Source organism: Lichenostomus cassidix, chromosome 4 (assembly GCF_008360975.1).
Source record: "Lichenostomus cassidix isolate B80296 chromosome 4, HeHo_3.0, whole genome shotgun sequence".
NCBI lineage: Eukaryota > Metazoa > Chordata > Aves > Passeriformes > Meliphagidae > Lichenostomus > Lichenostomus cassidix.
Window position 1 is genome coordinate 22585504 of NC_139484.1, and position 12389 is coordinate 22597892.

The 12389-nt window shown below is 57.1% G+C and overlaps 1 protein-coding gene across 2 annotated transcripts; it reads left to right on the top strand.

Moving 5' to 3' along the window:
- The first annotated feature begins 1219 nt into the window (after nucleotides 1-1219).
- On the top strand, nucleotides 1220-5397 carry NKX6-1 (NK6 homeobox 1). Of its 2 annotated transcripts, none has more exons than XM_085058255.1 (3): nucleotides 1220-2517; nucleotides 3148-3249; nucleotides 4210-5397. In XM_085058255.1, exons 1-3 carry the CDS (start codon nucleotides 1908-1910, stop codon nucleotides 4509-4511), a joined length of 1014 nt encoding a protein of 337 aa, XP_084914381.1. In that variant the 5' UTR covers nucleotides 1220-1907; the 3' UTR covers nucleotides 4512-5397. The 2 variants fall into 2 exon arrangements, with proteins under 2 accessions (XP_084914381.1, XP_084914380.1); XM_085058254.1 differs by having other exon boundaries at nucleotides 1225-2517; nucleotides 3077-3249.
- The last annotated feature ends 6992 nt before the right edge of the window (nucleotides 5398-12389 follow it).

The following is a 12389-nucleotide window of genomic DNA, read 5'->3' on the forward strand; positions in this document are numbered from 1 at the left end:
GAGTTCCCCTCAAGTACAAGCACTCGGGTACAGAGAGCACAGGGTAAAAATTGTTCAGGGTGATTTTGCATCACTCTTCCGTGGAATGCTCTTTAGGGGACACACGGGATTTTTCCCCTTCCAGCCTCAGGCTATGGCAAGAGCCGTGAGCAGCCGGGGGCTCTGGGCACAAGTGTCCAGGGAGCTCAGTGTTACCGAGGGTCTCGGGTGTCCAACAGCGGCCGGAGGGACCGGGGACAGGCGGAACCAACACCCGGTTCCAGCGGGCACAGAGAGCATCCACACAGTCCAGAAGCGTGCGAGAAGGGTCGAGTCAGTTCACACCACCCCCATCCCAAGGAAGGGCCGGGGCAGGCCCGGCCTGACCAGGACTCAAGCGGCTCCTCTCCCTGGAGTCGCTCCCAGGGCAGAGAGACAGATGGACAGAGAGAGAGAAGAAAGGGAGAAAAAAAGAACAAAGAAAAGGGAAGGAGGGAAGGAGGGAAGGAAGGAGGGAAGGAGGGAAGGAGGGAAGGAAGGAGGGAAGGAGAGAAGGAGAGAAGGAGGGAAGGAGGGAAGGAGGGAAGGAAGGAGGGAAGGAGGGAAGGAAGGAAGGAAGGAAGGAAGGAAGGAAGGAAGGAAGGAAGGAAGGAAGGAAGGAAGGAAGGAAGGAAGGAAGGAAGGAAGGAAGGAAGGAAGGAAGGGAGGAAGGAAGGAAGGAAGGAAGGAAGGAAGGAAGGAAGGAAGGAAGGAAGGAAGGAAGGAAGGAAGGAAGGAAGGAAGGAAGGAAGGAAGGAAGGAAAGGGGTGACAGGAATAGATAAAAAGATGGGGAAAAGACAGAGGAATACAAAATGAAAAAGTAAATAAGGGGAGAAAGAAAAAGTGAATGAGAGAGAAAAGGAAAAAAGGAAAGGGAAATGAGAGAGTAAAGGAAAAAGAACCAAAATGTAGAAAAGTATATTAAAATCAAATAAGAATAAAATTAAAACCTGAAAGGAAAGGGGAAAGGAAAAATCAAAGGAAAAGGGAAAACAAGAAAAAAATTAAAAGAAGAGGAAAAAGGAGAGGGGAAAAAAAGGGAAAGCAAAAGGGGACGAAGAGGGAGAAGAAAGTGGAGAGGAAAAAGGGAAAGGAAAAGGGAAAAGAAAAAGGACAGGAAAAGGGAAAGGAAAAAGAGGAAAAATGAGAGGAAAAGGGAAAAGAAAATGAAGAGGTAATAGGGAAAGGAGGGAAAATTGAAATAAAAAGGAAAAAGAGGAAAAAGGAGAGGGGGAAAAGGGAGAAGAAGAGATAAGAGTGGAAAATAAAAGAAAATCCAGGAGAGGAGAGGGGAGCCAGGCGAGCCCGAAGTTGGCGGCAGGGCGGGCGCGGCGCGGGTGGGCAGGGCCGGCAGCCGCCCCGCCCCCGCCCCGCCGCCGCCGCCGCCGCCGCGCCCGCTGCCGGCCGTGCCCCCGCTAAAGGAGGCAGGGAGCGGGGCGGCGCGGCAGTGCGCCCCGAGCCGCGCCCGCAGCCCCGACAGCAGCCAGCGGGAACCGCGCCGGGAGGGATGCGGGGCGCCGGGGAGGAGGCAGGGGCGGCGAAGGCGGCCCCCGCGCCGCTGTGAGCCCCCGGCCGCTGGCGGGCAGCGGGAGCGGAGGTATATCCGTGTACACTCACGGACGCTTCGCAGACACGCGCATACAGCCGCCGTCCGACAGCAGCGCCGCTTTCCGCCCCAGGAGCGTCCGCCGGGGCGCAGCCCCGATGCCCGGCGGGACGGCGGGGCCGCCGCTCGGGCGCGTAGCTCCCCGCTAGAGGCGGCGGCCCCCGCGGGCTGGATGCTCGTCGCCGGTGCGGGCGGCACCCCCGGGCCGGCCGCCGGGGCCCCGCGGCGTTAGGGGCCGTCCGGGCCCCCCGCCCCGGGCCGGCGGCGGCGGCGGCGCGGGGATGCTGGCGCTGGGGCAGATGGACGGCGCGCCCCGGCAGGGCGCCTTCCTGCTGGGCAGCCCGCCGCTGGCCGCCCTGCACAGCATGGCCGAGATGAAGGCGCCGCTGTACCCCGCGTACCCCCTGCCCGCCGGGCCCGCCTCCTCGTCCTCCGCCTCCGCCTCGCCCGCCTCCGCCTCGCCCTCGCCGCCGCTCGGCTCCCCCGGCCTCAAGGCGCCCGCCGCCTCCGCCGCCGCCGCGGGCGGGATCTCGGCGCTGGGCACGGCCCCGCCGCAGCTCTCGGCAGCCACCCCACACGGCATCAACGACATCCTCAGCCGGCCCTCCATGCCCCTGCCGGGAGCCGCGCTCGCCTCCGCCTCGCCCTCCGCTTCCTCGGCGGCACCCGCCGGGCTGCTGGCCGGGCTGCCCCGCTTCGGCAGCCTCAGCCCCCCGCCGCCGCCGCCGCCCGCCCTCTACTTCAGCCCTGGGGCCGCAGCCGCCGCCGCCGCCGTGGCCGCCGGGCGCTACCCTAAGCCGCTGGCCGAGCTGCCCGGCCGGACGCCCATCTTCTGGCCGGGAGTGATGCAGAGCCCGCCCTGGAGGGACGCCCGCCTCGCCTGCGCCCCCCGTGAGTACCGAGCGCCGCGGGGCAGCGGGGGGAGAGGGCCTCCTGCCCGTCCATCCAGGGCCCGGCCGTAGCCGAGGGTGCTGGCTTTGCTTCGATTTCTTTTGTTTTCGTTTCTTAAGTTCGCTTTGCTTTCTCCGTCCCCTCGGTCGGCGCGAAACTCTGTAGTATGTCTGAAAAGCGGAGCCCTCGGAGGGGAAGGTGGCCGCGCTGCCGCCGTCCCCGCTGGGGACTCTCTGGGCCGGGGCTGGCTTTAGGGGCGCGAAGAAACTTTCCCCAAGCAGCACTTTCCGTTACCGCCCGCTAGCACAGGCTGCGGCTTTTAAAGAAAAAAAAAATCATTTGCCCGCACAGATTTTTGATCGTTAAAGGAAAAACAATCAGGGGGACCCGAAAGGCCTGAGCCGTCGCCTTGCCCAGGCAGTAGTTTTCCTACACACGCACCCCCCGCGTAGAGACCCCTCCGTCCCCTGGGGCCGCTTGAGAGCGAAGCGCTTTCCCAAATCCGTAGATTAACTTGTCTGTCCCTGCCTTCCCTTTCTCTCCCCCCTCCCTTCGCCAGATCAAGGCTCAATTTTGCTGGATAAGGACGGAAAGAGAAAACATACAAGACCCACTTTTTCTGGCCAGCAGATTTTCGCTCTGGAAAAGACTTTCGAACAGACGAAATACCTGGCGGGCCCGGAGCGAGCCCGGCTGGCCTATTCCCTGGGGATGACGGAGAGCCAAGTCAAGGTGAGAGCAGCGGCTCACGCACTGAGTGATGGGGGGCTGGAAGAGTGGGGAACAGAAGGGAAAACCCCACGGCGGAAACGGGGTCCGTCTGAACGGGCTGGAGATGCTGCGGGCTGGCGTGGCCGAGCCCGCGGGCACACGGCGAGGGCTTCTCCCCTTATTGCCTTACTGCGAGGCCCAGAAGCTTATTTTAAAGCGTATTAAAAACCATCCAAAATGAACCAAAAAACCCCAAGCAAGACAGAGAAGCTCGGTGCATTTAGCCTGAACACTGAGGGGGTGGCCAGCGTGCTGGGAAAGCCAGGGCCAGGGTGATGTCGGGGCGTCTCACTGTCGCACCCGCACTCAGGTTTTGGTTAAAAACTCTGAGCTTTGGGCAAAGTGGAGGTGTGAGGGGTTGGGAGACCGGGCGGAGCTCCCCGAGAACATACGTTTTCCCGGCGGACTCGGCCAGAGGGGCCCCCTCGGAGGTGCTCACGCTTTCAGTCTGATCCGCAGAGCCTCCTTTGTCACTGCAAATACGTCCCGATGGCTGCGAATAAATTATTGCAGCTTCTACAATGAAAATGCCCCCCTCCTCTGGCAGCGCCCTGCCGGAGACTAAATACATCTGGCGGGGCAGGGGGGCTGGGAAAGGAATCAGCCCCGAATATGGGTTTCCTCGCCCCAGGCAGGATGGCAGGGACCGGCCCGGGCCCGAAGCGGGCCTCGGGGGAGCTGCGGACGGCTGCTGGCCAACGCTGGGTGGGCCCTGAGCCGGGCAGGCAGTCTGCGGCTGCCGGGAGCGCGGTGCCGCGGGGCTCGGCCTCTTTGGCTGCGGGGAAATTGCCTGATGGGCGGCAAGCGGGAGCCGCTGCCGCACGCCGGCGATGGGGACTGGCGGGGCAGCGGGGTGGGAGCGGCCCGGTGCAGCCGCCGCGGGTGGCCGTGCCGTGATGGTGACGGTGGCGGCGGGGGCAGGTCTGGTTCCAGAACCGACGGACCAAGTGGCGGAAGAAGCACGCGGCGGAGATGGCCACGGCAAAGAAGAAGCAGGACTCGGAGACGGAGCGGCTGAAGGGCGCCTCGGAGAACGAGGAGGAGGACGACGACTACAACAAGCCCCTGGACCCCAATTCGGACGACGAGAAGATAACGCAGCTCCTGAAGAAACACAAGCCGGGGGGCGGCGGGCTGCTGCTGCACCCCCCGGAGGGGGAGGCCTCCGTCTAGCCCGCTTCGCCCGCCGCCGCTTTCGGAGATGTACAGATCTATTTTTCTAGACTCTATGCGCCCGGGAGGAGGAGGAGGAGACGCCGGAGGGGGAGCAGAGAGGACTGCGGGCAGAGGCCCCGGCGGGCACGCCCGGCCCCCGTCTCCGCGCGTTGTTGTAGGGTGGCGGGCGGAGGGGAGCGGCGGGGGCTGCCCCGACCCCCGGCCCCGCTCCCGGCCGTGCGGCGGCCGCATCTTGCCGGCTCTTTGTAAATAAACCGTGAGTCACCGCGACCATAGGCGTTCCTTACTGTGAATATTTAAAATGTAAAATACCTTCTTTTTTTTGTACAGCGGGGGCCGGGGGCGCAGCCGCCCCGCCCGCCCCGCGCTCCCCGGCACCGGGGGCACTGCAGAGCCCCCGAGACGGCGGCAGCGGGGCCGCCGAGGAAAAAGCCGCCGTGGCCGCCACCGGTCCCTCCCTCGGGCCGAAACTGCAGCGGCCCCGCGTGCTATTTATTAGTATTTTTGAAACACTTTCTGTTGCGGTCGTCGTGCAGGGGAGGGGGGTGGGGGAGGGCGAAGGGACAGGGTTTGCTTTCATTTACACCATTTCCAATCAACCGCGTGTTGAAAAAGTAGCTGGTGGGAATTGTCACAACCACTGTCAGTCAAAATATAAAATTCATTTAGTTGCTGTATTTGAATTTAAAGTGTGTTTTCTTTTGTATCATACGGAATACTAGAGAATGTAAATTGTTTTCTTTTTTTTTAAAGCTAATAACGATGATATATCGTGATATAGCATCTTAACATTTATTAATTTATATTAAAAATAATTCGGTTTGTAAAGAGAAGAAAAGCCCTTTGCAAGACCAGTTAAATGTAATGCACTTTCTGTTAAAAAAAAAAAAAAAGAAACAGACAAAACAACAAAACGATAAATCAATTAAACCAGTTTAAAGACGTCTGCTGCCTTCACTAAAGGGTATAGATAATCTCATCTCATCAGAGATTAAATAATGAAACGACGATACAGGGGGAGGAGAAAAAAAAAAGAAGATATAATTTTCATGGTCTTTTGTTGAATCTTAGTAGTAGGGTTTTAATTTTTGTTGATGTTTGGTTTGTTGGAAGATTTTTGGGAGCTTTTTTATTTTTTTAATGAATAGAATTTGTCGACTTTGTTGAGGGAGTTCGAGAAGGATACAAATAAAATAAGCCGCTGGTTGTTTAGGGACGTGAGCGGGCAGGCATTTTCCACCCGACCACTGGAGCGGTTCGGCTCAGCCTAAATTAGGCTGTTTCAACTTTTTCAGAGGCGGGCGACGCAGGCTTTTATTAACGGCAGAGTGTTACCATTATTATGGGAAAGAAACCGCTCCCCAAGAAGAAAACAGTGAATAAAATAAGAGCGCGGCTAAGCGTCTAGAACAAATAGACCCAATACCAGAACAACTGGTTTAAATTGAAACTCATTATCTGACGCGATCATTTCCATATCTAAACAGTCCAGAAACAATCACTTTTTTTTTTTTTCTTCTTCCAAAGGACCAGCAATGCAAACAGAATCGCTGACATCAGAGCGAAAAGGGCCAGCTATTCTGGAGTAAAAAAATTAAACAAATCAGTACTCTATTTGGGAATAATTTTCTAAACGGGTAAAAAAAAAAAAAAAAAGAAAGAAAAAAAGTAGAGCGGGGTGTTATTCTTCTTTCGGTTTAGACAATGCCGGGGCCAGGAGGAGGGAGCAAGCCCGGCGCTCTGCGGCTGCCCTCGGCACGGCTGCCCGGGCTCTCCCGGGCCGGGCTGCCGGGGGCTGCCCACCGTCCACCGACACTGCCATCCCTACCCCCATCTTTCCCGACTCGTTGTAAACGCAGGAAGGGAAAGGCCGGTCGTTTTCCAGAATGCTGACTCGGCCCTGCCGGCTCTCGCCGTCACGGCTTCCCCGCGGGTTTTGGGGGGCGGCGGGAGAGAAATCAAAATTCCGCGGGGTCCGGATCACCGGGCTGGGGACAGGCCGCTGCCCGCCGGAGCCCGGCTGGGGGTCTCTGCCGGGATGGACCGCCCGCACGGCCGCAGCGCCTTCCCTCGGCGGCCACCCCGCCGCCCTCTGTCCCCCGCAGCCCGGCCCGGCCCCGGCCAGCGCCCTCCCGTGTGCCCCCGGGCTGCCGCGAGTGCCGCCCGCCCCGCGCTCCCCGGCCCCTTTTCCAGTTCACTGCTGCACCGACTGAGCCTTTCCAGTTAATTTACTTCTGCACAGAGACCCAGCTGGCCACCAGTTGCAGTTGGCACCGTCAAAGTGGAATCGCAGGGAAAAGAGCCCAACGCTGCCCGCTTGGTTAGGCTGGTTTTGTCTGGGGCGCTGGAAGAAAGAGCAGGCGATTCACACGAGCTCACAGCCCCCCTTTTCGGGGCATGTTTTGGAAGCCAAAGCCGGCTGGGCTCCCTCTCCTCCAGGAAAGGACTTTTTAGGAAGAGATTCAATAGCTAACCTCGGGATCGCTGCCACGGACAGCGCAGTGAGCAATTAGAAGACAAAATGTCAGCGGGCTTCACGGGGCGTGAGGTTCCCCCCGTGCTCGGGGGCCTGGCTGACATCAGCCGCGGTTTCGGCGCAGTCCTTCGAGCCGGCAGGAATTTGTGGCGGAACTGTACAAACTCCGGAATAACGACATTAAAAAAGTGCTGCACAACCATGTCCATAGGGAAGGGGACCAGCGTAGCCGCTCCCCGGCAGCCGCCCCGCACTCTGGCCCGGGCCGAAACCCCCGCGGGGAGTAAAGCGGCCGCGCACACGCGTGGGGAGCGGTGGGCACAGGCTGCGCGGCCGCGGAGCTGGGCGGGCGGTCCCTGCCTAAGGGGCGAGAGACCATCGCAGGCCGATCCCACACAGCTTTTGGCTTTCCCTTCTTTCTGCCACACAGCCGTCGGTTTTAAACCCTACTCCCTTCTGCGTGCGTGTGCAGGATTTCCAGGCTCACGAAAAAAAGGCGACTGTTTCTGGGACTTCCCGGCTCAGGGGAAATAGAGGCGGCTGTTTCTTGGTTTACTCTGCCTCGGTCCCTGCCATGTGCTTTCTCTGGGGTGCAGAAGATACCTCGGGAGAAGTTCCGAGGCTGTGCAATCCCAGGGTGCCCAAGGCATCCTCCCTACTTTTCCAAAGCCTCTGCTTCGTCGAGGTACTTCACAAAGGGAACCCACTGCGGTCCCTCTCCAGGCCCAGCGAGCATCACCGTGGGCAGACGAAAAACTTTTTCTTCCCCAGCAGAAGCTCCCCAGGCGCACGACTCGCTCCGCGCCCTGAAATAGCCGTGGGCACTGGGGAACTGAGGGGAGAGATGGAGGGAAGGAGACAGGGGAGGTACGGGAAGCAAAAGGGGGGCCAGCGGCCACCCCGGCACCCGTATCCCGCTCCCATCTGCTGCCTGTGGGAGACATGCATATGGATGCGGAACATACGGACGCGGGCAGGATCCGCACCGCCGTGCCACGGGGGGACGCAGGTTACGCCGGGAAGCCCATGGCCGGCGGGCGGGCGGGAGCGGCCGCAGGGAGGGGGAAAGGAAGAGCTCTCCGCCCGCGGGGTAATGAAGGGTCTACTGGTGGCGTGTGCGATAGGGGGGAAATCCAGTCCGTTGGCCCCTGACAAGGCCCTACACCAGCGCTGTCACAGTCCCGAGGCCTTCGGGCTCTCTCATTCCCACAACACGTCCCACCCAGACCCCCCGGCGCAGGCAGCAGGCAAGGCAATGCCTACACTCTGCCACAGGGATGCCCAGCCCGGCAACCAGGCGGGATTAGCGCGACCATTCCAGCGAGCGACGACCTCTCTCGTCCTTTCTCTCACGCGTGGTCTCCTGTTATGAGCTCCTGAAACCCGTTATCGCTCATCATTTCTCAGCGCTATTAATTTTTAACGCTTTCCATATCACACACACGCCGTCTTCCCTCCGCTCTCCCTCCGTTTGCTGCCGTGATGTTGTTTCGTGCAAGACTTTCGTTGTATCCCTGCCAGCCGCCCCGAGGCTTTGCTTTAGGCACGCGTTCCCTCGGGACGCGAGTCGTCCCGCCGGCCAGAGGGCCAGAGAACCCGGGGTTTAAAAGGCGGGTGATGGGCTTTCAGCCCAGGCCCCGACCCTCCGAGCCCCTTCCCGTATCGGGGCCGCTGGGAGAGGCACGGGGGCTTGCTGCGGATGCACTGCTCAGAGCCGGCGTCGCTACCCGCAAATTAAAAAGTAAGATGAACTGCTCCCTCCTAATTGCAGCTCCGCCTTTACCTTCTGCACCGATAGGTATTTCCCAGATACACGTTTCTGGCGGCGTTTGCCAGCTGTCACTAACAGCGGTTGCGAGTCTCGGTGAGGGATGCAAACATCTGCCGGGGAGGAGGCGGTGGCGGCGCTGCCGCAGGGAGCAGCGGACACCCCGCACCGCACCCGCATCTCACCCGCATCTCACCCGCATCCCACTCGCACCGCACCCGCCGCGGGCCCGGCAGCGGCTCCGCGCCCCAGCCAGAGCGATTGATAAGAATAAAGTTATTGATACAAGGGCACGAGAAGGCAGCACCGCGCCTCTCCACATCCCGCGGGAGCTCAAGCCCTGCCCGGAGGCCCGGGGCTTGCGGGAGGCGCTCGGCGGGGCCCGTCGGTGCCCGCGCTGCCCTGCGGGACCGGCGGGCTGCGGGGAGCGCCTGGCGCTGGCCCCGCGGCAATAACCCGCTTCCGCACACCCAAGTGCATCCCTGTAATAACGTCCTCGATCATTTATTAAAAGTCGTGTCAAGCGAGCCCATATAATTCATCTTTATGCAAATACATCAATGTCAAGCCATTAGTGTATTGCTCGGGTTTTTTATTAAAGTGCATTCTTTTTAATTCAGCTCCGTAAAATACGAGCCCTATTGCTCAAGAATTATAGCAACTATTAGAGTAACATATGGGCAACATGCACTCAGAAAATAAAAATCAACAGATAAAGTGGCAGGGTCACAACGGGGAGCAAACACTTAACAAAATGGCAGCGGGGTAATAGATTTTCCGCCCGCGCCCCCAGCTCTGGGGTGTCAGGAGAAGCCCGCCGGCACGATCGTGGGGCGGCCCTGCCCAGAGCCCGGAGCCCGGAGCCATCCCCGCCCGGCCCCGGCCCCAGCCCCTTGGCCGGTCCCTTCCTCGCCGGGGCTGCGGGAGCACAGCCCTGCCCCACCGACACGCACCTCCGCGCCGCCCCCCGCCGCACCCCCCAACTCTATCCCGGATTTAATGAGAGAGTTGCCCACATCCTCATCACCCCAGCATGGTAATTGAGCAGATCTATTAACTTGTTACACTAGATTTGTTTAAAGAGACTATTACACAGTCATTTAATCAATTTGTTACACTGGAGGTCCTGACTTATGAGACACTTGCCGTATGATTCCTTAATGACTGAATTAATTTGTTTTAATAAAACCAACATTGTGTACAAGCACATTTCGAGAAATGTAATTTTGGAGACGGAACAGTCCAATGCTTCATCTGATTAAGTCTTTTCTATGGTTTATCAAAGTCGGGAGTTGCCGTCATAAACTGCATGTATGGGGTATTTTTCTTTTTTATAGCGTCATTAATTTAATATGGATCATTAGTTCTTTATACACATGCATGTTCTGACAAATGTACCCAATGAATAATGCACCTAATGTGTTTGGGCTCAAATGCATCACGCCATAAACAGAAATCTCCGCAATATAAATAATAACAAACAATAATAACAACAATTAATATCGCAGCCGCCCCGTTTTCTTCCGTCCGGCTGCGCTCCGGGCCGGTTTCGGGCCGGAGGTTCGGGGCGCTCCCCACGGCCCCCCATCACACCGGGCTCACGGCGGCGGGAGCGCCGACAGATTTACGGTGAGCTAAGGTTATCCCGAGAGCAGATGTAGGACAAGAAAATCGGTTTTGCTCCTGATGGAAACTGACGTGTGTGGAATAAGTGTAAATAAACACGAGGGTCCCCAAGAAAAGGAACTTGATGGTATCGATTATGTAAAATAATCGCCGCATTACAAATGTTAATGTACTATGGTAATGTACTGCAAGCAGCCGGCGGGCGAGGGCCGGCGCTGCGCAGGGGAAGGAAGGAGCAGCCTCGGGAAACTCCGGGAAGCGGGACGGCCGCAGCAATACCGACGGCGTTAAGGACAGTAATGTCGCTGTGGCGGTGACGGGAGCGATGTCCCCGCCGCGGCCCCACGCGGGGCACCCACGGGCACGGCGGGACCCCTCCCCGCCGGGCTGCGGCATCGCCACACGCGGGGCTCCGCACGAAGAGCCAAAACGACTTCGGTACAGAACGTCCCAGCGCCTTCAGATCCATCAGAGGAGGCGCCTGAACAGATTGTTTTCATCTAAATCCGTACACGTTGCCTTTGAAATTCTTCGCCCTGACAGTGTGGTTTGGTTTTGGTTTTTTAAACTAATTTCCATCAGTGACCTTGTGCTCCAGGTGGTCAGCTGGGCATCCACTGCTTAGACACTGGGCATCTCCTTCTTTTTAAATGTGAGCCTATATTCCTTGGAGCCCAGCGGAACATAAACCTCAGCCCAAAAGGTGACACTGCTGCCACACCTGGCACCTTCTGCCCCAGACAGAGCAGCCATCGGCCTCACACCTTCCTCTGCAAACAGTAACCTCAGCTGCAGAGCCCACCGAGCAGCATCATTTTCCACACTACTAATTTGCACACAGCAGATTTTAAAATTAAAACCCGAAGAGGCTTACTGCTTGAGAAAATAAAACGAGATGGTGAAAACACATCTTCAGAGCCGTTTTTCATCCTACTCACATGGTTTCTCACAGATAAACTGCCCTTTATCCTCAAAGCTACATCTTCTATCCCCTTTATAAACGCAGGCAGCACACCCAGCAGCAATGTGTGCAGGAAGTGTATTTAAGTAAATGGATTCGACCTTTTGGCCATTTTAACAGATGCTGCTTCTGACCACCCCAAAAAGCTTGTTTAAAGTTAACAACATTAAGCATTGGAGGTCACAAGGCCAATTCAAGGTCATTTTAATTCTGGCTAAAGGTTAATTAGATCACTGCATTAAAGCAAAAATAGACTATACTCAACTTTAATGAGGACAGACAGGTTTTTTTTTATATACCTCTTAAATGCTGACTTTATGATAAGAATATAGGTTATGTATCAGAGAATAAATCTTGCTGTCAGTTCTACAAATCAAGTTACAGGAGCTCTTCTGGCTTTGCACTGTCAAGGCATAAATACAGCTTTTGGTCCATTTGAATTCTTTTTTTTGTTTGCAGGATTGGGCATTTGGGTTTCCTGCTACTCTTTCCTCTGTCCCCTCACAGAGAGCTCAGGGTTGCTGCGCTTTGCTTTGAGGACCAGCAGCCTCAATGCCCAAATGTGCATGCTGGAGGTGTGATCATTGAAGCCAGCAGCACTCATGAACAGTGAGGTGATTTCCTGAGAATGATATTGCCAACTCACAGAGCCAACAAGCCTCGTTTGGAAAACTTCATGATGCTGTGCTTGTGAGTGCTGAACTGAATGGGAAGGCAGTTTCTGATCTGGTTAGTGCCTGTGAGCTTTTATAATACTTTGCACTCTGCACTTGACAGATCCAGTATTCTTTTTTTGAAAAGTTTATTTTAAAAAAAAGAGGCCAGGTAGACCTTGTTTCAAACCTTATTATCCCTTCTGAGGAAAAGCAAAGATCTCTCTCTACCTGTGTCTCCTTCCCCCCATGCAATCACTTGCTGCTGGGCTGCAGGATACTCTGGTGTAGACTTCTCTCTGGATGGAGCTGTTCAGCTTTGAGTCAGCAACTACATCAGAGCTGAGCATAGAGGCCAGACATCCTTTCTCTTTAGGGAAATACCCTCACTGCTGGGCCTCTTGCTGACCAAGACTCCTATCCCTTGTGTCTTCCCAAACC